Source organism: Pleurodeles waltl, chromosome 8 (genome assembly GCF_031143425.1).
Source record: "Pleurodeles waltl isolate 20211129_DDA chromosome 8, aPleWal1.hap1.20221129, whole genome shotgun sequence".
NCBI classification, from domain to species: domain Eukaryota; kingdom Metazoa; phylum Chordata; class Amphibia; order Caudata; family Salamandridae; genus Pleurodeles; species Pleurodeles waltl.
In genome coordinates this window covers 1,385,676,476-1,385,699,916 of record NC_090447.1, presented here as the reverse complement: position 1 = coordinate 1,385,699,916, position 23,441 = coordinate 1,385,676,476, and the positions used below count along the sequence as shown (strand labels likewise).

At 42.7% G+C, this 23,441-nt stretch overlaps 1 protein-coding gene across 1 annotated transcript in view; it reads left to right on the top strand.

Annotated features, from left to right (window-relative positions):
- The window catches only part of PIWIL4 (piwi like RNA-mediated gene silencing 4), a 424,835-nt gene that overhangs the window by 254,354 nt on the left and 147,040 nt on the right, over positions 1 to 23,441 (top strand). Inside the window, exons 11-12 of the mRNA XM_069202421.1 lie at positions 7,463 to 7,574; positions 15,226 to 15,410. Coding sequence (XP_069058522.1) covers positions 7,463 to 7,574; positions 15,226 to 15,410 — 297 coding nt within the window. The remainder of the gene's footprint in view (positions 1 to 7,462; positions 7,575 to 15,225; positions 15,411 to 23,441) is intronic.

The following is a 23,441-nucleotide window of genomic DNA, read 5'->3' as shown; positions in this document are numbered from 1 at the left end:
CCTGTAGCCGTTTAGAAGTAGATCATAAATCTTAAACATCTGAACATTTGTAAATAATTATTAGAAACTCTTAACGTACATACATATTCACTCCATTGCATGGGCACTATTTATACCAAACAACTCCATCCTCACCCTCTGCGGGGAAAACAATCTAAGATGGAGTCGACGCCCATGCGCAATGGAGCCGAGGAGGGAGGAGTCCTTCGGTCCCGTGACCAAAAAGACTTCTTCGAAGAAAAACAACTTGTAATACTCCGAGCCCAACACCAGGCAGCGGACTGTGCCAAACATGTGAATCTGCAGCGACTAATGCCACGAACAGATGTACACTGGGTAAGTGACATTTTCATTATTAATCATTTTCTTTAACGGCCACCCCTTAGTAATCATGACACTCAATTCTTTCATTACCTCATCCAAATTCTGCTCTGTATTCCATTCATCTCCCGTGATACCTTTGCATATACCTTCCTCCACAATAGCCACCCACATGTCTTCTTTCCCATCTTCATCAGTGTTCTGAAACTCTTCAATCTCGTTGGATGGCAAGGGCATGCGGCTTAAGAAGGCTGCAACCGTATTCTTCACTCCAGGTAAGTATTGTACCACATAGTTGTAATCAAACAAACGCACAGACATTCTGGCAAGCCTAGGAGAAGCTTTATACAACCCCTTCGTGGTTAAAACTTTCACCAAAGGTTTGTGGTCACATCTTAATATGACTGTAGTACCCCACACATACTGTCTAAAATGTTCCATTGCCCATACACATGCAAGTGCCTCACGCTCAATAACTGAATACTTCTCCTCAGATGTAGTTGATGAACGTGAGGCAAAAGCAATAGTATCTTCATACCCCTCCTTATTAATTTGGGTGAGAACTGCTCCTATTCCCTTGCAACTAGCATCAGTTGTAATAACACTTCTAAGACTTGAATCAAAGCCTTGCAATGGTGGAGCATTGCAGATATAATTTTTCAACATGTCAAAAGCATTTTGACACGCATCTGTCCACAAAAACTTGTTCTTTGCTTTAAGCAATTGCCTTAAATCATACATTTTCGTAGAAAAGTTATTAACAAATTTGGAATAGAATTCCACTAAACCCAGAAAAGCACGGACCTCATCCTTATTGTGAGGATTAGGTGCCTCTCTTATTGCAGACAATAACTCTTCCTTTGGTTTAATTCCCTGAGCAGATACAACATGACCTAAGTAATTGACATGGTCACAAGCAAATTTGCATTTACTAAATTCTGCCGTTCATCCAACGTATTCAATACTTTTAATAAAGTTTGGTCATGATCATCTCTTGACCTACCCATCACCAGGATATCGTCTTGGAAGACCATCGTATTATCTATTCCTGCAAGGATTGAGTACATTAACCTTTGGAACATGGCTGCTGCTGACGCCAAGCCAAATGGTACTCGCCGAAACCTGTAACAACCAAAGGGTGTAATGAAAGCGGTCAAGTCCCTACTACTGGGATGTAACCGTACCTGATGATAGGCCGCTTTTAAATCAATAGTAGAAAACCATTTCATTCCTCTAGTGCGTGATAACATTTCACTAATATGCGGTAAGGGGAATTGATCAACTAGTATATTCATATTAAGATCTCTTAAGTCGATGCATAATCGTAAACCCCCATTGGCTTTCTTCACCACGACTAACGGGGCCACCCACTCAGAAGATTCAATGGGTTCTATAATTTTCTCTTCTTGTAGTTTATCCAATTGCAACTTAACATCTTCCTTTAGGGGAATTGGAATGTTTCTTACTTTATGCACTTGTGAGACAGCATCCTTTTTTAAATGGATAAGGTGCATAAAGCCTTTCATTTTTCCAATCTTCCCCGTAAATACTTTAGAGAATCTCTGCAGAACCAGTTGACCAATTCCTGACCCTTTTTCTATGGACAATACAGGTTCAGGATTATTTGGATCCAATATTATGCCCAATTTCCTCTGATCAATCCATCCCAAAACGGAAGGACCAGTGACTGCAATATACAATTTTCCGGTCATTTGTCTGTCCTTATACTGGAATTCCAATTCCTTGTAGCCTAACAATTCGATAATTTCACCAGTAAATGTCTTGATTGTTATGTCCGGTGAGCATAACTCTTCACCCACAATATGCTTGAGACTCTCTTCCCACACATATTGATTAATAATAGTATATGGAGACCCTGAATCAACTACAATGCGCATAGTCACACCTCCCAGCATAATCTCACAGCTTGTTTTTTTCATTCTATTTTTCTCTTCTTGTTTCGTGCAAAGAATAGTATCTTCATCAGAAGAATTTACACACAAAATACACATGTTCAAATCGTCATCTTCTGAAGAGTTTGTGTCTTCAAGATCCAGGATTTTGCTACCTCCACTCTTCCTCTGACACACTTTTTGGAAATGACCTACAATTCCACATTTTAAACATTTCTGTTTCTTTGCCGGACACAATTTATCATTCGCCAAGTGGTCATAACTGCCACATCTATAACACTTCTTTTTATCAGTCGAATTATAATTCTTAGATTCTATTCCTATTCTCCTTGTGCTTCTCTTTTTAGAATCTTTACTGTGTTTTTTTTCTTTCACTCTTGCAATTATGGTCTCCTCGCCTTTATTTTCACTTAAAACTTCTTTCGCACACCTTCCCGTCAATTCTGCCCTTTTTACAATATCAATGACTTCCTGCAAAGAGCTTTCTCCTTTGGCCCACAGATTGTCTTGAATATTCGAGTTTGACGATTGCATAACAATCTGGTCACGAATAAGCTCATCATGTAAATCACCAAATCTGCAATTAATTGCTAAATTCTTTAAGGCAGATACGTAATCCTCTACTGGTTCCTCCTTCCCTTGTTTCCGATGAAAAAACTTATAACGATCCACAGCAATGCACACTCTAGGTCTGTAATAGTTATCTAAGTCTTCAAGCGCATTCTTATACAGGTCGCCATCACCCACTTGCCTAGGTTTCTTATTAATGTTTTTAAAGATTTTCAGACCACCTGGTCCTAAACAATGCAAAAGGATCCTATATTTTTTCTCAGCAGAAAGTTCTTCTTCCTCCTCAATGGCGGAGATATAATTCCTAAAAAATTCGTTCCATTCTTCCCATTTTATTATTGGTGAACCAGCAACAGGAATAAATGATTGTGGAGGTGATAAGTTCCAAGGATTGTTAGCCACCATATATTTGCACTGTCTCCCTTCTAAAGATTACTATAATTGCTAATAGTAGGTTATAAATGGTTTAAATAAAGTGTTAAAACTACTAATAAACCAATTTCCAAATTCAAATTATTTCTAGAATTATCATCTTTGTAAAAAGTCCAAATGACAGCTAGCATATACTAATCAATAAAAAACTGCCTTTTTAAGTTGGCACGAACTGTCCGAAATTAAGATGTCTGCCGCATAGTTGACATCTGACTTAAAATGGCTGCCCCTCTGTCAGCCGAACTGTCCCAACTTAAAATGGCTGCCGCTTTTAAAATGACGTGTGACCAATCCAAATTGGCTGCTTAAACAGTATGACGTATTAGTTAAGGCAGTACCAGTAACGGTACACACCCACCCAGTGAAGACGATCTTCAGCTGCAACGTGAATGCTGCCCAGCACTGGATTGATGAATCAGGCGATTTTCGGCTGCAGCGTGAGTGCTGCCCAGCGCTTGACTCACCGGAGAAGCGGTTGTTCACAATGCGGCACACTCGTCATGAAAAATCCCGGTAGAGTTATTTTTCCACTCGTCACCAATTGTAAGAACTGCCGATAGCGAGTGTCTTAAATAATTACTTTATTAGTTTTGAGATACATCGCAGAAGGGATGCCGCTCAATCCTCTCCAATAACCGTCTCTTCACACACCGTTCTCGAATGCCTCAATGCACGTGCAGAATTCCCAGCGCGAGGCAATCGAGAACGGTGAGCATTCTCTACTACCGACACTACAGCGACGCCCTTTTGTGCGCATGGTCTGCTACAAGCCCTTTTCAGGCCCACCTGTAAGTTGCCTAGTCACCCAGTGCCATAGCTCCGCACTGAGCGGCACAAATTTCCACTTCCCATTGCTTTCCACTCCACCCCTTCTAACTGGGTGCCCAAGAGAATCAACAGAATGGATAAATAGTCTTTTCTTCATTGAGTATATTCATCCGAATTTCTAATGCAACATTCCTTTGGGAGCCCTACTGTCTTGCTCTGTAGGATATGACAAAACGAGTGACAAGTAGCCTACTGTTGCGTAGGCAGAGTCCTTTTTTTCCATTTACTCAATGATGGACATGATGCAGCAAAGCAAACAATAGGCACCAGTGGGGACACTGCCATCTCATTTGCTTGATCAATGAGCTTTGGTGTTCTCATCCACCACCACCACGCTAGGCTGCATTTTACCAGGATTTTAGAAAGTGAAACCCCACATACTGTTGTTTATCTCAAAGACCACTATGTGAAATGGGACTTTAGATTTTTTCAGAGTTCAGTCAGCCCTTAAATGAAGTAGTGTTCAAGGTGACCTCCTACCAATTTTGAACTTAAATTCAGGGATCGTCTTAAAATCTGACTACCTTAGCTGATGGCGTCGAGGCAGTGTATATGCAGATCATAAATTCCCCTGACGTAAGCTGCAATTAAATCTATATAAACTATTCAGTCATAGCAATTTTATATGTTTCAGTGAACTGGTCCCGATGGAAATAGATTAAAGAGTACTGGGCCAAAGCAGGCAGCCTCGTAAAAAAATTTGCTTTCTACCCTATATAGTATAAGTGACTTGCATGGAAAATTGACAGTCAAGTAAGGAGCACTTTCATTTAAAAAAGGGAGATGTGGTATATCCTCATTTCTATGCCATGCATTTTCTCCCTAGTTATATGACCTGCTGCTCAGCCAGTGTGACTGTGAGGTGATAGAATGCTGCTGTGTGCATGGTTTGAGTGAGTGTCAGTTGGAATGCGTGGGCTGAGCAGCAAGGATGCTGCTCCCAGTGGGGCCTTTCTGCTACCTTTATACCATCTTCTACCGATAACCTGAGACTCCTGTCTTGTGAATAAATCTTATTCTGGTCCACCTACACTACTGTCTACCCTGCATCATCATGTACCACAGCAGACCTCTTGGCTTTTTCCACTCTGCCTGTCTGTGGATTATCCCAATGATGTCACCTACACAATCTGTCTCTGGGGACAAATGTGGGCGTAGAGATTTTGCACTTACCTTGCTAATAACAGGGCCTAGTGACAGGACAGGGCCTATTTGAGGCCTTCCCTTTGTTCAGAATAGTCCTTATAAACAAAATAGCCCACCCAGAAGTGTACACTAGTGGGCTGCTTGCACCCCAGTGACTCAGTGGAGCGACCAGATCGCCGGTTGTCTCCAGCGTGGCCAATGCCAGGGAGGCTCCACTAAACTGGACATTACACCCAAACTCCCTGGCTTGTGGGGCCTGTGGGGAGGAGAAGAAAATTACTCGTTGGCAAGGGGCGAGAATTCAAATTACTCAGTGGTTTGGTCGTGGTCTAGGTTGCCCCAATCCATCTGCTTAAGATCCACCAATTCCTCTATTCACTCATTCAGTATATACATTTGTATGAATTAAATTAGATCTGCCTGGGCACCCTGATGCATGGCATGTCCTGGCCTTCCCTTGCGACAGAACACACAAAAGTGTTCCCTAATGCCCCTCTAGCATGCCCTGGAGCCATATTGTGGCCCTCTGGAGGTATTAGCAAGACTGAGTGGACCCTCAATGTGCTGTGGGCCTTTGCTTGGATCAGCCCGAGTGATGTTGCTGGGCTCCTGGCTTGGCCTGATGTCGGGTCAAGACTGAGGTTTTTCTAGGGGTTGGAGAAGTGGGCACTTGGCAGCCTTTGGCTGCCTCAGCCATCTGTGCCTAATCGAAGTTTAGCACGAGGCCTGAGAGACTTTGCATAGCAAGACCACCCACCATGAATGACGTGTGTTTGTGTGACTTCATGCTCCATCAGAACGACCCGAGATATGGCCAGTGCTGAGAAAAGGCCAAACAGGAGCAGTGACCAGGAGGTGGACTTGGTGCTCCCCCTTCCAAAGATAATGCCCTTACACCTCCGCAGACCTTTTCATTCTCCCTGTTTTACAGGAACCTATCAGTGCAGTTTAATTCTAGCACAGAACCAGTATCATTCATTGCCTTCACTGCCCTGTTGATCATAGTCCAACTGCACAACACCATCTACTTCTTCCAGATCATACATCTTCATGCAGTCATTTCACTATCAGGGCACTGTAATAAGATAGCTGGACTATGGTAATACCTTACTGGTGGACCTTTCCAATATGAACAATATGTCCTTGACATGATCATCAGTTTTGCTAAACACAATTTTACAAATTCCACAGACTTCACCTGTCTCATCTCACTGGCATGGAATAGGTTAGCTGTTAACTAAATACAGGGTGCATTTCAATCTGTTTGCCCTAGTGTTAAAAGACATCCACAGCACAGTCCCTTCCTATTTCTCTCATTTCACATCCTGCATGTTCTTGGTTCCCCGGCCTCCTAACTGCATCCAAACTTCCCCCTGCAAGCTCAAGATGTGGATATTTTGATCATAAGATTCTTAGGTCGATGCTGCCTCACTTGCCACGTTTTATGTCTTGGTGTTGCCACTATAGTAGCAGGATATGCTGGGACATGTGGGTGTAGGGTGTGCAAGAGAAATGGTGCCTTTGGTCTGGGGAGCACGCATGCCCTCCAACCCCACCAACTCCATTTGATTCACTGTTTCAGGTTGTCAAGTGATCCTGCCATTGCAGTAGTTCTTTTCACCCTACCCTAGCAGTCTAACCTATTGTCTGCATCTCAGCCTGCTCCTCTTATTGGACACATCTTGGTCCAATGTAGACAGAATAGGGATCTTGACTTTACGTTGTCTAAATAGGCCCATCAGAAGGAACAGTGGGGTAATTATTCCCCAGTTCCTGTGCGTTTTAAGCGCCACTTGCATTATGAGATTTTAAAACAAAGCTGCCCTGTTCACTAATGGTTTGGCAGGTAACATGGCTAGCAACACTAGATGAACCAGATGATGGATCTGCCCCGTTTACTCTTTCTCATCCTATGAAGGGCCCTCTAAAATTTGTTGACCTGTGCCCGCCAAAACATCTCACATTCTGACGAACAACTGCCAGGATAGAAAAAGACTGTATCCTACTGTGCCTGTGAAGTCTGCGAAGTATGCTAACACACATTTGTGAATTCTTCTGGTTCTATTGTAGTATATTAACATTTGCTCTTTTTTGTCTGTGCCCATTTTATGTAATAGCTTTGTTTAAGAATTATGCAATAATTTCGTATCACCCTGGTCATACTATACTGTGGTGCATTTAATATTATGCCCTTTCATTAGAACATGCTTTCCTTTTATATGTTTCACTTAAAATGCCAATCTGTATTGCAGAAACAGAGAAGCACGCTTGGAGTTAGAGAATTGGGGAATGCGCCTTCAACCACAGCTCAATCTGACAGGCCGTGTTGTACCACCAGAGAAAATCATGTTGCAAGACCATATAGTAAGGGCAAAACTTGTTTCATTGTACGTATACTTTGCGTATTCAAGGAAATGTTGCAGGGTACTAAAGGAAAAACACATATATTGTAAATATTCAAGAATTTCGTGATTAGTAGGCGTTTGCACTGGCACTTACTTGAACAAAGTTGAAAAGGTAGCCCCCTTACAGAAAAAGTCTCCCCTTTAAAGAATGTTAAATGGTAGGGGCTTCCCATGCATGCATTTTTTGAAGTTGACAAAAGTTATATTTCTTGGTTGCTTCCCGGAGTTTATTAAAAACAGTGTGAAACTAACTGATGTTTCTCTTTGCAGAACACCAAATTACATGTGTGATGCTCATACATATATATTTTTGTTTGAAGTGTTGTAGAGTAACAGTATTAGTCCATGAAAATATCTCTGTTTTTAGTTCTAATTTAACAGAATTGGCTGACATAGTGTAGGCTAGTTCTTTGGTTCTTTTAAGGATATAGAAAGAGCTATTAAAAGCTAAACCTTGCAAATAGAGCTCCCATCTCATAGGCATGTAGGTTTATTATAACTGTGCCCCTGTCTAAGGACTTGAGTAGGTAATTTAGGCCTTCAAGGGCAGGGTACTTGGGCGACTGACCCTTTCTCCATCAGCCCCATAGAGGCCTGCTCAATTGCAAGATTATCACCACTGTGGCAGGGAATTTTAAAGTGCTGCCCCATCAGAATTTTTGGTAAAAATACAACGGCTACCACCGGAGGTAAAACAAAAAATAAATGTCCCTCAATTTTCACTCCATGCCTGGAACACATTTTGTATTTTTTCTGTAATTGACCACCCTGCTTTGCATGGTGGTGGCAAATAGAAAGCAACGTTGAGATACATGCCCTAATTATGGCAGCCGTTCAAACACAGTTTGCCTGCTCTTTGATGGAGCCCATCCAGCACAGGGTGTCCGATGTCAGTCATTCTGAGGCTCTATAATGCTGAAGTTAGTTTTTTGTTTATGCGGAGGCTCATGTTAGCTTCTTACTCAGGCTGCATCATATCCACCAGTGGCATTTTAAATAAAACATATTCCATTTACTGAAACGGAAATATTTCAAGCAACTCCACTTAATTAGGTTTTGCATTGTCGTACCATGAATATAAAAAAAAGACTCGAGCCATACCACTGTAAGATTTAGCTAGAACTAAGCAAAATTTCAAACAAACATAAGCCAGCAGTGCCATACTCAATATTCAGATGGATCCTAAATGGAGCATCCCGCTACACTACCTGTAAGTTAATTGTTCGAGCCGAATTAGTAATTATATTAATCCTATAGGATATCATATTGGCTCATAAATATTTGTGTTGTTTTTTGTACACACGTTTTAGCCTGAGCCAAGCTACATTTACATCAAACCATGTCAATTGTGCCACCCTCCAAAAACTGCGTTTCTGTTGAGTTGCAGACGAATAAATAGCCATCCTTTCTATTGGTAAGATCAACTTGACTCACCAGTATTTACATTGATTCTTATAAATGGAACAATCCTCTACGCTGCCTGTATGTAAATAGTCTGAGCTGAGCAAAATGTGGCACAAGTGGTGCCAAACCAGTCATCTTTATCCCAATGCTTTCCTATTTACAATTGCATTCCTAAGCACTCTCATACTGTCCTTAATAAACAATACCTTTGATCAACACATTTGAAGCCTGCAAGAACCACCCGAGGCAAATCCTGGCATGGTTCCTCTAACATTAAAATGCTCTGCGTCTAAATAAAATGGACCATTATACGCATGAGAACAACCAGACCTACTTCATGGCGGACTTTTCCTATGAAAACATCTCCAAGGGGAAAGGATTTCTGGAACTCGAGCCTAGATGTGGGAAGAAACATACCAAGCACGGTCTGCTGCAGTCAAGACCATGATAGTCATAATCATTGGCCATACAGAGAAATATGATAAACCTGGCGACCTAGAGAAATTCCAGGAGGAAATCGCTGCTGCTGGATAGTACCAGGAAGAGAAAGTTTGAACATGGAGAATAAGAGGAAAGGCGACCCCTTGAGACAGTCACACTGAGGTATACATGGCAGCAAATAGACAATTGAACTTCTGCGTGGGACAAATTACAATCACCCATTTAACCTGGAGATACAATGTAGATGTGAAGGATGGGAGTAAGAAAGGAATCCCCCTCCAATCACTTGTGTCTCTGAGACAAGGAGCCTGTAGTAGGCAGAAGACATGGCAAAGAACTTGAGTGGTCTCAAGAAGAGCTGGGGACAACATGTCTCTGGTGAGACACTTACTCTGACATGTGTATCTATGCCTGCATTGGACAAAGACATGATCGGTAAGGCTTGGAGAGGTGAAATTTTGACTACCCTGTCTGTGCACTGTGAAACACCCAAATCATGCTTACTCACAGTGAATATGGCCCCCTGTTGAGCTATACTGAACACCAGTTGTTCCAGTGTAAATCTGTGCTACAGGGGAGTTGAGGAGGACTATGGTGTAACAGGTCCGATTAGGCCACATGGGACCCTTTGCAAAGCCCAACTGCCCCAATACATTGCCTTGCTTATTTCACTTTTGTGTGTTGTTCTAAGGACATTGTTGCTTCTGATTATAATGTTACATTTGTGGCACTGGCTCTTGGGCATTGATGGTTTTGTCAGCACCAATAGCCCCTCACGGATAGCTTGTTTTGGGGCCAATATTTGCTTTACTTAATCACAGTAGTAGTTAGGGGAGGTTGTTAGATTTCAGTATCCTCATCTCTCTTATTACAGACCAATTGCCATACAAGGGATAAAGGAGCAAGGTTATTGGGATAAATTAAAATTTTCTCACATACAGGACTGTCCTCCAACACAACTCCTCTACAAGTCTGAATCAAGTGGCGCTACTGTGCATAACAGGAGGGTGTTGCTATGACATATACCACTCACTTGCACACAAAACAACTGTCCAACATCAGCCAAAATGATTCTGACATTGCCATGAGTGTGATTAATACAGGAACGGCGCACAAATACATATGCTACTTAAATGGAGCCTATCGGTTATAGAGGACTTCTCTGACAACAGCTACCTGCAGACATTTATATGGTGATGCAACGGTAGTTAGCAGTAGTCTCATAAACATTAATGGCCTAACTCATTGCACAAAACTGAAGAAAATGCTTTTTTTCCTTGGCAACAAGAGACCAGACACAGCGCTGTTGCAAGAAACACATCTCACAGAGTCAGAATGTGAAAAGTTATGGTGAGACTGGGTGGGCAGGGTTTTCTACTCAGGTCCCATTGCACCCAACCGCTGCCTCTAACCATCAGAAAAAAGAAGTTTCAATATTGCTTCATAAAAAAATTGCCATATAAACAACACCACACATGGGTGGATGAAGGGGGAAGCTATATACTTGTTAAGTTAAGTGACTAGACTAGTTGTGGGGGTAGGGGGGTGCATGGATGCTGGATACAGATCTAGGACATATTGAATGAGGAACTCGGCTAATCACTTGATTTTACGGCCAGGACAGAAGTTTTACATGATACTTAGGAGTTCCCATCACTCCAGTCCCATCTGAAAAGATGGATATTAACAGCCTTGGTTTCAGTGTATGTATATTAAGATACTAGAAAATAACCACAATACAGACACACAGAAAATGACTAGAAGATAGGTTTGAAATGCACCATATGAAAAGCTGATAAATAAAATTAAAGACACACTCCCAATTTGAGGCAGGGTGGGTACAATTTCTAAATGTGTAGTAAAGAGGTTGTGGAATATGGCATGGTGATGTACAATGCACAATCCATCCTGCTTCTTCCCTCTCCTTCCCTGCATCCCTCTTGAGACGGGAAAACAAAAGCATTAGAGGCATAATTGTATAGGAGGGTGGTGTGTAGTCCAGTGTACCCTTTTCATTTTATTGGGGTTTTAAGATTTGATGGTTGAGGGACAGGATGAAGTCTGGTTTGATCAGGGACTCTCAATCCATGTGTCAAGGGGATGTGGTGGAAAGTTTGCCTTGCTTGTATGCCCATTTTGGACCATTTGTAAGCTCTATTCTTGAGGCAATGGTCCTTTTGGTTCTTTCGAAGGGATTAACTAGGAAATTAGGTAACAATCAGTCATCATTAATTTACAGTGTAGCCAATTCGGCCTCACAATTAAGAATCAAATCGGAAATAAAGTTAAAAGGTTTTATTACAAATTAAGACTCAGGTTAATGTAGACAAATCTCAAAAACATACTTTAAAGATACACAATAACTATAGGGTAACCAAACCTCCTGAAGACATTTAGGTGTATTAACTTGAGGGAAATGAGGAATTCAGTAACCACAATACAGAAAATCAGGAATAATATTTGGTGCTCAGAGAAAAGCTTTTGGTCTTCTCTCCTATACATGGCTGCAATCTAAGGACATCTACCTCAAATAATCTATAAAGGGGAGTGAAACCCCTGGTTGTTATGCTGGGGTATTTAATACTATCTCTTTGCAGGAAGTACTCGGATTTGCATAGTCTGGTGTATTTACAATGGACATTGCAGAATTTGGCAGGTTTAAATGTATTCCTGTCCTAGCAGTTCTACAGTCATCTTTTGGAATAGTGTTTGTTCTTGATACGCAAAGTGGTGGTGATCACAGAGGAAACCTCACATTGGGGGAAAATCCCAACTGACTTTGTTGTCTGGTCTGTGTTTACATTTGGACTGAAGGAAGTCTTCTTATTGCCATGTTCCCTGAATTGTGATTATGTAGGATACTCCTTTCTTCAGGAACACCCAGTGTATGTGTGTTATTCTCTGTCACTCCCAGTCCATATGGTGGAACTGCCCTGGCGATCAAGTGGAGGGGCCAACGTTAAGACCGTGGCTAATGTGCCACGGTCATAATACAGTGGCAGAACACAGCCAGCCTGTTGGCGGTGTTACCGCCTGCCGCCAGGGTCGTAATGACCCCCTAAGTGACAATAATACCCAGCCACAAAATAAGAAACAAAGCAGAAAAGAAAGAAAGAAGCGAAAAGGGAGACATGAAAAAATAGTGCTGCAGTCTAGAAGATATCAGTGTGAGCATGGAGGGAACCAAAAGCTGCAAAGCTGAGCTGATACAGCCGGTCTGTGTTTAGTGAAAGGGACAGTACCCGTCACATCCAAAACAAAGACACGATGCCCACATTTCAAACTAAATTAATCAATGACATCCGTCTAATGACCAGACAAGAAAATTGATACATATTAAATAGGTACCTCAGTGGCGGTCAGTGCAACTGAAAATCCTTTTGGTTCACAATGTGATAAAGGTACTTATAAAATGAGGCCATAGAACATAGATAATATATTAGCATCATTTATGGAAAAGTTGGATAGTAAGCTAGAATGAAGACTCCCTACATTTGAACTACTTGTTTAACATAAAGACATAAGGCCTTTTTTCCAGTGCTCAGTGTTCCTATATTGATTCAATTTGATTATAACCCTTTGTGGGGTCACAACACGTGTGACACCCTATAAGTAGTGGTGTGTAGGACACTGTCAGAGGAATCCACACTACACAGCCATTAAAAAACTATCATTACAACTTAGTACTACCCCAAGTCAATTTAATGTATTGGAAATGTGCGATCAATTTAGGCCACAACTATCTTAATGTTTTTCTGCGGTATGAGAAGAGGTAGGTTCATGGGAGGGTTTAGGAGTACTGGAGGAAGTAGGACTGGTAGTTTTAGAAACGGGTGGTTTAGCTGTATAGAAAGAGCTGGGTCTGGGTGGTTTGGTGATGGAGAAGGTTTGGGGACATCTGCGTTAGGTTCAATTGATGTTATGTTTTCTGTTAGGGTGGATTTGTGTAAGTCTGTTTCTTGCATTTGTGTGCGGGCATGTGAGTGTTTTGAGTGTTGAGAGAGAGATAAGAGTGTGTGTGTGTGTTGTACTTTGTTAATGTGCCTTGTGTGTTGGGAATAGTAGGGTCAGGACTTTAGTTAGAGGAAGGAATAGGAATGGGCAAGGAAGGAAAGAAGGGTAGAAGCAGGGATGGGTGGAGGTGTGGGAGAAGCACTGATGTCACAATCCTATCTGTAGGGCAGATAGAATGCCATCCAGAGCACTTATCACTTTGCTAAGTTGTTGACCAACACTGTAGATGTTATTCAGCAGTTCAAGCTGTCCAACAGGGAGGCTTCTTCTGAAACCAGGGCCGCTGGCATGTGGACATGGGGAGATGTGCCAGGGACAGACAGCATAAATGCCAACAGACCAGATTCAGGCAGAAAGCTCACAATTTTAGAAGTCAAAAATGGCTTTATCTTAACTGTCTCCCACCTAAAATCACCTCTGTAACAATTTAAATGAGTGGGGAATAATGTATTCTCTCGACTTAGTTTTCAAAAGTCTCCCACTTTCTTGTGTTAAATGTTTGGCATGTATGAAACAGAGACCCCAGCCAATCTAGGTGCTGAGTGGTGGGTCTTGGGTGACTTAACATTTGGGGCTGTTTACTGGATTTGTAGCCATTTCTGGTCAGAAGGACTGATTGCCAGTCAGTTGAACTACCAGGGCAGAGAGCACACATCCATAGGTGCCAAGTTTCACAGGTTCATGTGTAATGCAGTTCAACAGTCCATTTTTTTTTTTTGCATTCTAGGACCTGTAGGCCTACCTCATAATGAAATAAAGAAGATTACAATTCCCAGAATCCAGAGAAAAAGGCTTATGCTGGGGCAGCACATCATAAATGGACCTGGGAAACATGGCAGTGCTGAACTTACTATCCCAAGCCCGATAAATCTGATCATTATCAAAGATAGGCAATGACCTAAACTTGTTCCCACGGTTAACATTTTTCAAAGGGACATATCATTTGTTTTATCGAGGGCCTGCCTGAAAATAAAGTTGTCCAAGTTAACATTGCCTTTTTCCTCAACTTGGCGACAAATCATACGATTGCAGGCTTTGAAGCTACTGCTAACTGGTGGCACTTTAAAAGCCCTTAAAGTGATACACAAATGCTGAGCCCCTGTTCGTTATACATGCTGACTCACACATATGTGTTTATGAGGTCTTAACTAATTCAATTAATATCCACAAAAACTAGGTATAATGAAAATTCTGTTTATTAAATTATTTGTCTCTGAAGCAATCTTTGAAGTTTCAGGCCAACACATGTTTCACGACAAACGTCACTTCATCAGGACCAGGAATTAATCATGAAATCTTAATTGTAGTGAAAACGTAAAACACAAAGCTAATTTTAGATATTTTTCACAAAAACACAATCTTGATGAAATATTTAATAAATTAACATAAGTTCTTGCAGGAGAAAATTTAGAAGAGAATCCACGAAACAATGTGCGAAAATGATTCACTCTAAGATAACACTGTGGTTAGCATGCCACGTTATCTTAGAGTGATTTCACTACAAATAAGCTGAATTACTTGAGATGTCAAAAACACGTCTTGTTTTTGTCCTCTAGTTGCGGGATTTGAGGGTTTGACCGCTTCAAAACTTTTGAGGTTGCGATGCCTGAACATTACTTTTAACCTCTGTATCCCTCTCTTTCTCTTTGTACATGCTGACTCATATTTCCATATATCGACAAAGATTTAAATCTATTAAGTTTTTTTTGCAGAAGCTTTCTTTACTCTGTCATTGTTGCCTCCCATTTTAGTGCCAGCCTATGTCAGCGGCAGATTGGTCCAAAGAAACACGTGGCTCAAGGGTTATTGGTGTGCAGCCCTTGGAGAGGTGGTTGATGGTGTTCGGAAACAGAAATGGAGATATAGCTGAGAAGTTTCTGAACTGCTTGAAAAGAGCTGGATCTGGGATGGGATTTAACATTGAGTACCCAAAAATGTGAGTAGACAGGAGTCGGTACTCCGTCCCTGGTTTGCTTTTATCTGCTTGTCTAAAAGATTCACATACATAATTTTAAGGAGTTTTCAATTGTTTTTGTGTAGCAAACCCTTTGCATAATGGCTGCTTCATAGCGCTTGGGAAGAAATAAAAGTATGGTGACAGATCGGGGCTGCAAAACATGAGAAAGATGATCATCCACAAATTAAGTGCCATACTAAAGAGGCAGAGATTTGTGTGGATGCCAGATTGGCAATCACTTTCAGAGCTCTCTGGTATTTAGCGCTGTACTTTAAGGCAAAAAGGTAATGGAAGCATGGTGCCTGTAACTTCCTATACCCAATATGTTTGTGCCTCACAAGTTGAATTGTGGATCTAGTTTGGATAACCAGGTTTCGGATCTGGAAGACAAAATAACCACTGTTAGTGAAGTAGACAGGCTTCAACCGTGCAGGGCCTTGTGTACTGCCTCTTACTTTGATTGCAACGCTTTGAAGTAAAATCGGTGCAGGTGAGTTCTAGTCGTGTTCCAGGCTCTGTATGTAATGCAGTGCATGGTTTATGCTTGTTAGGATGATGGGAAATGATAGTATGGATAACTTACAACTTCTGTCAGGAGTAGCCGAGGCCAGATCCTGCAGAGGATGTGCAGGTAGTAAACAACATTTTTGAGATCCAGTTGGCGTGAGGTGTCAGAGGTGAGATGGAATTAAGAGTAATTTCCGGGTGGTGTACTTTGAGGGTGTGTTGGCAGAAGGCCGAGAAGAAAGTCCAATTAAAAGAAAATGATACTGACTTAGATTCTTCAGCTGCCAACATCAAGACTTTTGTGCTTAAAACATTGATACGGAGCCAATTCTTGTACATTTAGGACAAAAGAGAGTGTATGAATTATGAACTATTTCCAAGCTTCTTGGATACCCTGTGCTATCCACTTCTGCTCAGTGCATTTAGTAGATAGATCCACACTTGTTGAAGAGTTTGTGTGTATTGTGCATGTATTATGCATTTGCTGCACTGCCTGTTCTTTTGTGTGGATATATTGCTGGCTCTTCTATCCACAGGTGGGGCAGCAGCAGAAATGATTCTACTGAAGACAGTATTCGCCTGTACTTGCAACCACGCTGCCTTAAAATAGCAATTAAGGAGCTGGTCCTTGAATTAATTCATTCCTGCAATAGAGAGGAAGGGCTCCTCAGAACTGGAAATAACTTACTTCATTAGAATCAGAAACATTTGCAGAGCACACCCGTTAATGCTTTGTCCAGTTAAAAAATGTTGTTGTTTAACTGTTCCCCATCTACCCAGTTCAGAGTTTTGATCATTGGCCCAGCTAGTTCCATGCAAACACGGTGGGCACTTCCCTTCCCCCACAGTGCTTTGTCTCGTATTTTAGGTGTACAGCGACTTTTCAGTTTTTCCGTTTGGAAGTTTGAGTTGAGTGAAAGTTCACTTTTTTAACAGGCTCGGGCTTTCTGGCCAGATCATTCATCTACCACACATGATGCATACCTTTGTTGTTTGAATCTTTTTAGCACTTGAATGTCAGTATATAGCAGTCCTTTCATCAGTTTCATCCTTTATTGGATCCTCTGAAATGTGTGCTGTGTAACAGTGGGTGGGAAGGATCATGTGTGGGGCGAAGTTTATAAGTATCGTCAAACTGTCTCTTTAATATTTTATTAGACTAAAAGCCCTATTTGGGGGAGGGGCGGTAACAAAATATGTACCAGAATAAATAGATTGTCCTGTCATGTATCCTATTGCTTTCCCAGCCTCATATATTGGGAAAAGTGGACTTGCTTGTGGTAGAAACACTGCCCACTCTTCCAATCCCCTTGTACTAGACCCGACAGCAGTGAAATTCACATCTGAAGGCGGCCCAATCCTCTGACGCCATTTCCACCTGTCTGGGAGGGCAATATAATCCCATGGTGATCCCAAGCAGAAAAAGGTCTGAAATGTTTCCTATCTACTGAGTGTGTGAACAGCCCCTGTTAGCAGAGCTGCCGAGCACAGTCACTGACTAGCAGCCTTGTGGCAGCAGGCTGTCGGCAGCGTGAGAGGAGCGTGTGAGGAGCGGCCTTGTAACGGAAGAGGATCTGCTGGGTGCGCTCAGTGTATGAGCGGCAGCCCAGCAGCAGAAGAGCCATGGGATCTGCTTGCTTTGTTTTTTTTATTCTTTTGACAGGCTGAAGTGACTGGCTAGTCAGTAAGAAATGTGGCTGTAGATGCAATAAACAGGCATAAGCGCCTGATAGGGAGGGGAGGGATTGGCAGGCAACAGCGTTACTTTGTGTCTGCAGAATGGAAACAATAAAGCACAGAAATGTAAATAACCATAAAATGCAATAGGCTGTGGTGGGAGACCCATAGTGCCAAAGGGGTACTCCCAAACAAGCTAATTGCTGAAGGGCGCTGGCCCAGAGGTCGATTTTCTCCGTATTAGTGTCATAAAGCACAAACCTGGTACTTAAGATCCAGCAGGAGCAAAGCACTCTTCCTTCTTCCGCCTCCTCCACCAATGACCATATGCACAAGAATATGAGGGCCAGTGGTAAACACGTGGAAGGGGAATGGTATAAGACAGTCGTTCCCAACCTGTGGTCCGGGGACCCCTGAGGGTCCGCAAAGCCTACTCAGGGGGTCCGCGACTGCTTAGGAAATTAAATAATATTAACATTTCAGGTCCCCAGCTTTCAGTAATGACTCAGTGGGGGGGTCCCCAGATTCCACTAATGATAAAGTGGGGGTCCACAGAAGTCAAAAGGTTGGGAACCACTGGTCTAAGAGGAAGCAGATATACTGGACTTCACCACTCTGAGCTTCACCTCTGCTGGGCTCTGAGGTCTGCAGAGCCTAGAGGGTTGTCTAAAGTCAACAAGTGATATCTCTAGTAACTGGGTATAACAGTCCTGCATTTAACTGCAAAAGTGAATCGATATCCCTCAGTGATATCTCTGTTTAACCAACACTGATGTAGAATTTTCTATTTCTGAATCTAAACATACAAGATACAACTTTCTTAAAATATATATTCATGAACCATTCTGTCGGTGCATAGGATAACTACCTAAAGTTTCCTTGCTACACACACACTGTGGAATTTGAGTTACAGTTTCTATTGTACCCTTGTGCTACGGCAACTTAATTAACATGCATCAAACATACTTTTGACTGAGGAATCCTTCCTTTTCTTCACAGGATAGCTTTACATGTAACTAACCCTACAGACTTCCAGCAAACTTCAGGTTCAACATTCAAAATAGTTCATTTGTATTCATAACATGACTCCACTTTTAAAATAATTCTCTGTACTCCCGGTGTCCTTCAAAACAACTCCAAAATTAAACCATGGTTCTTGCAAATTAATCCTAAAGCAGTGTAGCAAAGCCCTGACTTTAGCAATATAGAATTGCTATTCCTTGCAAATTCACCATGGGCCGCGGTGAAAGTTATACCTGGAAAACCAAGAAGTCTGCTGTGTCTCCAAGCTACAGAGAGATTCATAGCCTGCTGGGAAATGAAGTTTGTCATTAAAGCGCACCCACGTAGTGTGTACCCTGTGCATGCAAAGTCTCTCTTAAGACAATGTACACGGACTAGGAGAGAGGTCCTCTCTCCACTGTGACACTGTGCAAGGACAACCAGCCTTTACTTCCTTGCAATGGACTTACCGAGAGTAGGTTTGGAGTATTCTTTGTCTGCACTTTCCGAGTCATAACTGGTAAGCCAGGCCTCTAGCCAGACGTATGATAATTAGTAATGGTTCCTTCCTGCCAAATACCTCAGTCTCAGAAAGACAGTTAACTTGAACATACCTGGGTGTTTTCAGGGAGGGCATGCATGTTTTCCCAGTCCTTCTGTAAAGGTTTCCCAAAAAGCCCAGAGCTCTTCCACAGATTTTTGTAGCAAAAGTATCTTGAAGAAAAGCCATCCCTAGCACTGGTTACCCATCCTCTGGTTTGCATAATTCATTTGTAGGAATCTTTCAACAGCTCTCTTTTTGGTGGAATCTTCTAACCGCAGATTCCTCACCTTTAGAATACCTCCAGGCTGTATCCAGAGGTTTTTCAGCACAGCCCCTGCTTGCCAGTACGTGGCATTGTGCGGCTCCGCATCAACTCTTCTCCTCCCCAGAAGCGATGGCTGGAACATCATATAGGTGCTACCCAAGCTCTGTGACATAAGTTCCTTTCTTTCTGTGCCATCGTACTTAGATCTGGCGCTAGCTCCTACCCTTTTCTCATCTATTGAGTTTTTTTTTTTCAAATTTCTTTTTCCAGCTTGCAAGGCAACATATCCGCTCCCAAAACTACAATGGTTAAACCACCTATGATCATTTGCAAACGGATGTCTGTGACAGAGTCCAACAAGATGTCTCTCTGGTGTTTGGGTTTATGGCACAACTCCAAGTTGTATGAGGAGTGTGCCCTAAAGCACCCTACAGCGACTCAGGGATGTGAAGCCAAGCTGCATTTCACCAAACACCACAGGAAGGTATATGAGGCCTACTCCCACTCAAAGTCAAGGACTCGGATGCTTTTCCTCTCTCAGTATTGATCCCACAACAGGGCTCTGTCATGGTCTAGGTCTTCAGGTAAGTCCAGCTCTTAAGGGAAGCACAAGAAGTCCACGCTGGACTTGCCACAGCCTCGCCACTCTCTTTTCAACAGGCACAATTGGGGCACAACTGTGACATTTTTTCAAAACATTGAAGTGCTGTTATGTATAGTGAAGATGCATGATATTGGGATGTGTATTTAAAATGTCACAACTGGTCTTGTACTTCTGATTACACTGAAACAAAATGTTTTATTTTAACAGATGAGTGAGTGCATGCCTTCCAATATGAGTTAGAGGCATTAAGGAATCGATTGAAAGGCATAAATATGTCTTCATGTACTCCTGCTTTTTCAGATACTAGGCGAAAACCCTAAGTAAGCTGATGGTACAAGATGGTAGTAGGAGATACTTGTTTTGGTTGCATGGGTTAAGTGTTTGATACTGTCCCGCATTCACCTATAACCTAGAGCCTGAAATAACATAGGGCCAGATGTAGGTAGGCTTTTGCACCTCGCAAACGGCGAAAAATGCCGTTTGCGAGGTGCAAAAGCCCTCAAGCGATGCAGAAACACATTTTGCGAGTCGGAACCGACTCGCAAAATGTGTTTCCGACTCGCAAATAGGAAGGGGTGTTCCCTTCCTATTTGCGACTCGCACCGCGATTTAAGTTGATTTGTGACCGCGAAAGCGGTCGCAAATCAACTCGCAGTTACCATCCACTTGAAGTGGATGGTAACTCATTCGCAAAGGGGAAGGGGTCCCCACGGGACCCCTTCCCCTTTGTGAAGGCTCACAAAATTATTTTTTCAGAGCAGGCAGTGGTCCTATGGACCACTGCCTACTCTGAAAAAAAAACGAAACAAAAGGTTTCGGTATTTTTTTCTATTTGCAGCTCGTTTTCCTTTAAGGAAAACGGGCTGCAAAGAGAAAAAAAAAACTGCTTTATTTAAAAGCAGTCACGGACATGGAGGTCTGCTGTCTCCAGCAGGCCACCATCCCCGTGAGTGCCTAGACTCGCTATGGGGTCGCAAACTGCGACCCACCTCATAAATATTTATGAGGTGGGTCTTTGCGACCCCATAGCGAGTTGCAGAAGGTGTCTGAGACACCTTTCTGCATTCCAAATTGCGACTTGCAATTTGCGAGTCGCAGGGACTCGCAAATTGCAAATCGCAATTTGGAATCTTTCTTCATCTGGCCCATAGTTCTTATAATTATTGTGGGGCTTGGTTGCTTCTGAAGAAAGGTGGAAGACCTGTGGGTATTACCACCTGAAACATGTTGACCTTCGGGCTGGGAGCTCATTGATCCCACCTAGACCCCTTACCTTATGATTTTAACCATGTCAGGGCTGCCTACTACTATTAAATAGTCAATTTAGCAACCGTGGACATTTTTAATCCTCTTTTTTTATCTTTAAGTTCCCCTGTTTGAAACAACCTGCAGACTATTCTATCAAGTCCCCCCACCCTTTAAAAGAAGTGGAGTCGAGCCCACCCGGTATTAGGTATCTGTACCAGGTGAAGACTCGATGATGAAGCATGCGTCATTGTGGTTGATATTCCACAAAAATAACATGAGTTTTTCCCCTTATTTTGAATAATAAGAGGACAATCCCACTTTCGCTTCTTGGTCCAGGTGAGCGATTTGCTTGCCTGGATAAAGAAATAGTGACATACCTTTCTTTTTTATTTCAGGAGCAGTACCACGAACACCACTTCCAAGAGTCCAGGACCTTGACACCACTTGGAGGGTTAAGACTGGCTCAAGCAGAGGCCGGAAGCAGGTTAAAAAGCCTCAGAAGCTTGTTATGTCCCTGTATCTCACACAGGAGGTCAGCTAACTAGCTCTTGGAGTCACTAGGGTAGCCCAGAAGAAAACAGCAATGATGAAAATCGGGATGCATGTTGAAACTCTACACACTAGCCACTGATGCACCCATGTTTTCTTGGTTTACATGTACAGTAAATATCACTCAGCAGAACCTCACTGTACATTTTGGAAGGAGTGGTTCCCTAATGTATGCTTTTCCCTTCAAGTGGATTAGCTGCACTTTTTAGTTAATGCTATTTCAATGTTTAGGGTTCCATTTTTTGATTGACTTAACAGGTAAGGTTAACCCTGTTTTTTCCCCTTATTTTCCCTTCACTCTGTCATTTCTTCCAGGTGGTGCCCCTACAGTATTAATCCTGTATCTGAGCAGCAGCGGCTGGATGGCGATATTCGCCCCCGCTATGTTCCTATAACTTGAAGCAAGGAGGTTACTAGGGTCCAGTATAGGGCTTGGGCACTGGAACAAGCCTTGACAGTGTCTCTTCTGAAGGCACGAAGTTTCCTTCTGGGCAGACAGCGATTTATAAACATTGTGGGCTGTCCAGCACTCTAAGGAACAAATGACACAATTAGTCTGTAGGAGCTGGGGTCTCTCATGTGACCACGGGTGGGCATAGATTACGGTTTCCCGCTTTGACTGCTGCTGGACAGGAGGTGAGGTGAATTATGAGGTGAGATGTCTCTGCAGTGTGATGCAAGCTGGAGGTATGGAGCAGCTTGCCCAGGTAGTACTGGCTGGATGTGAAAGTGCGTGGTCTCTTGATCTCCAAGGCTGAAGGGTTGCAGTGGAAAGCAGAGCATCACAATCCAAGGGTGATTTTGCCCTCTCCCGGTATACGAGCATGAGGCCTGGCTACCGGCCTACAGAAGAAGAGAGCTGGTTTACAGTTCTCTTGCGTTCAAAGTCCCCCAAGAATGCCATGAAAAGCCCACAGACACCTGGTCTTGGGTGTTTGTAGACAGTTTATCCTCAGAAATACCAGCCAAGTCCCAGGAAAAAAGCACTGCTCATTCTAGAGGCCACTGAATTTAATTAGTGACAACCCCCATCGCTTGAGTGGAATGTCATCATGACTGTTAGGTGGACCAGTTCCTTCCTCCTTGTCCCTTTCCAGTTCTCATAAGGAGTGGTGTATTGCGATGGCGATTCATTCAAAAACAGTATATACTATCTGGGCAGCGGTGCCTTTTCTAGCATCTAAGACAAACTGGTATCACTCTAGTTTCCTATAGTCTCTTCCGCTTACCCATGCTGAAGATGTTGAAACCTTGTGCATGGTGAACCCTATGGTCCTGTCAAGCTGTCCGACGACAAACAGATGAGGATGCTTGACCTCCTCCACTGCCGACGCTAGTGGCTGGTGAGACTCCCACCACTGTTGGAAGCTTAGTAGCCTTTTATATGGGCAATTCATAGGTCAGTGCATGTATCCATCTTGTGTGCCTTATTTTGCTCTCTTGGCCGACTGTACTTGGTATCCTCAGGTGATAGTGCTCCTCCCCCGTTCACAGTAAAGCCCTTCCTGTGTCCCGGGTGCTTCAACCGAGCTGGAAGGTACCAGAGGGGCCAGGGATGGCTGACGGTAGCTTTTCTGCTACTTCAGGCCTGACTGTGGCGTTCATCTAGTTTGA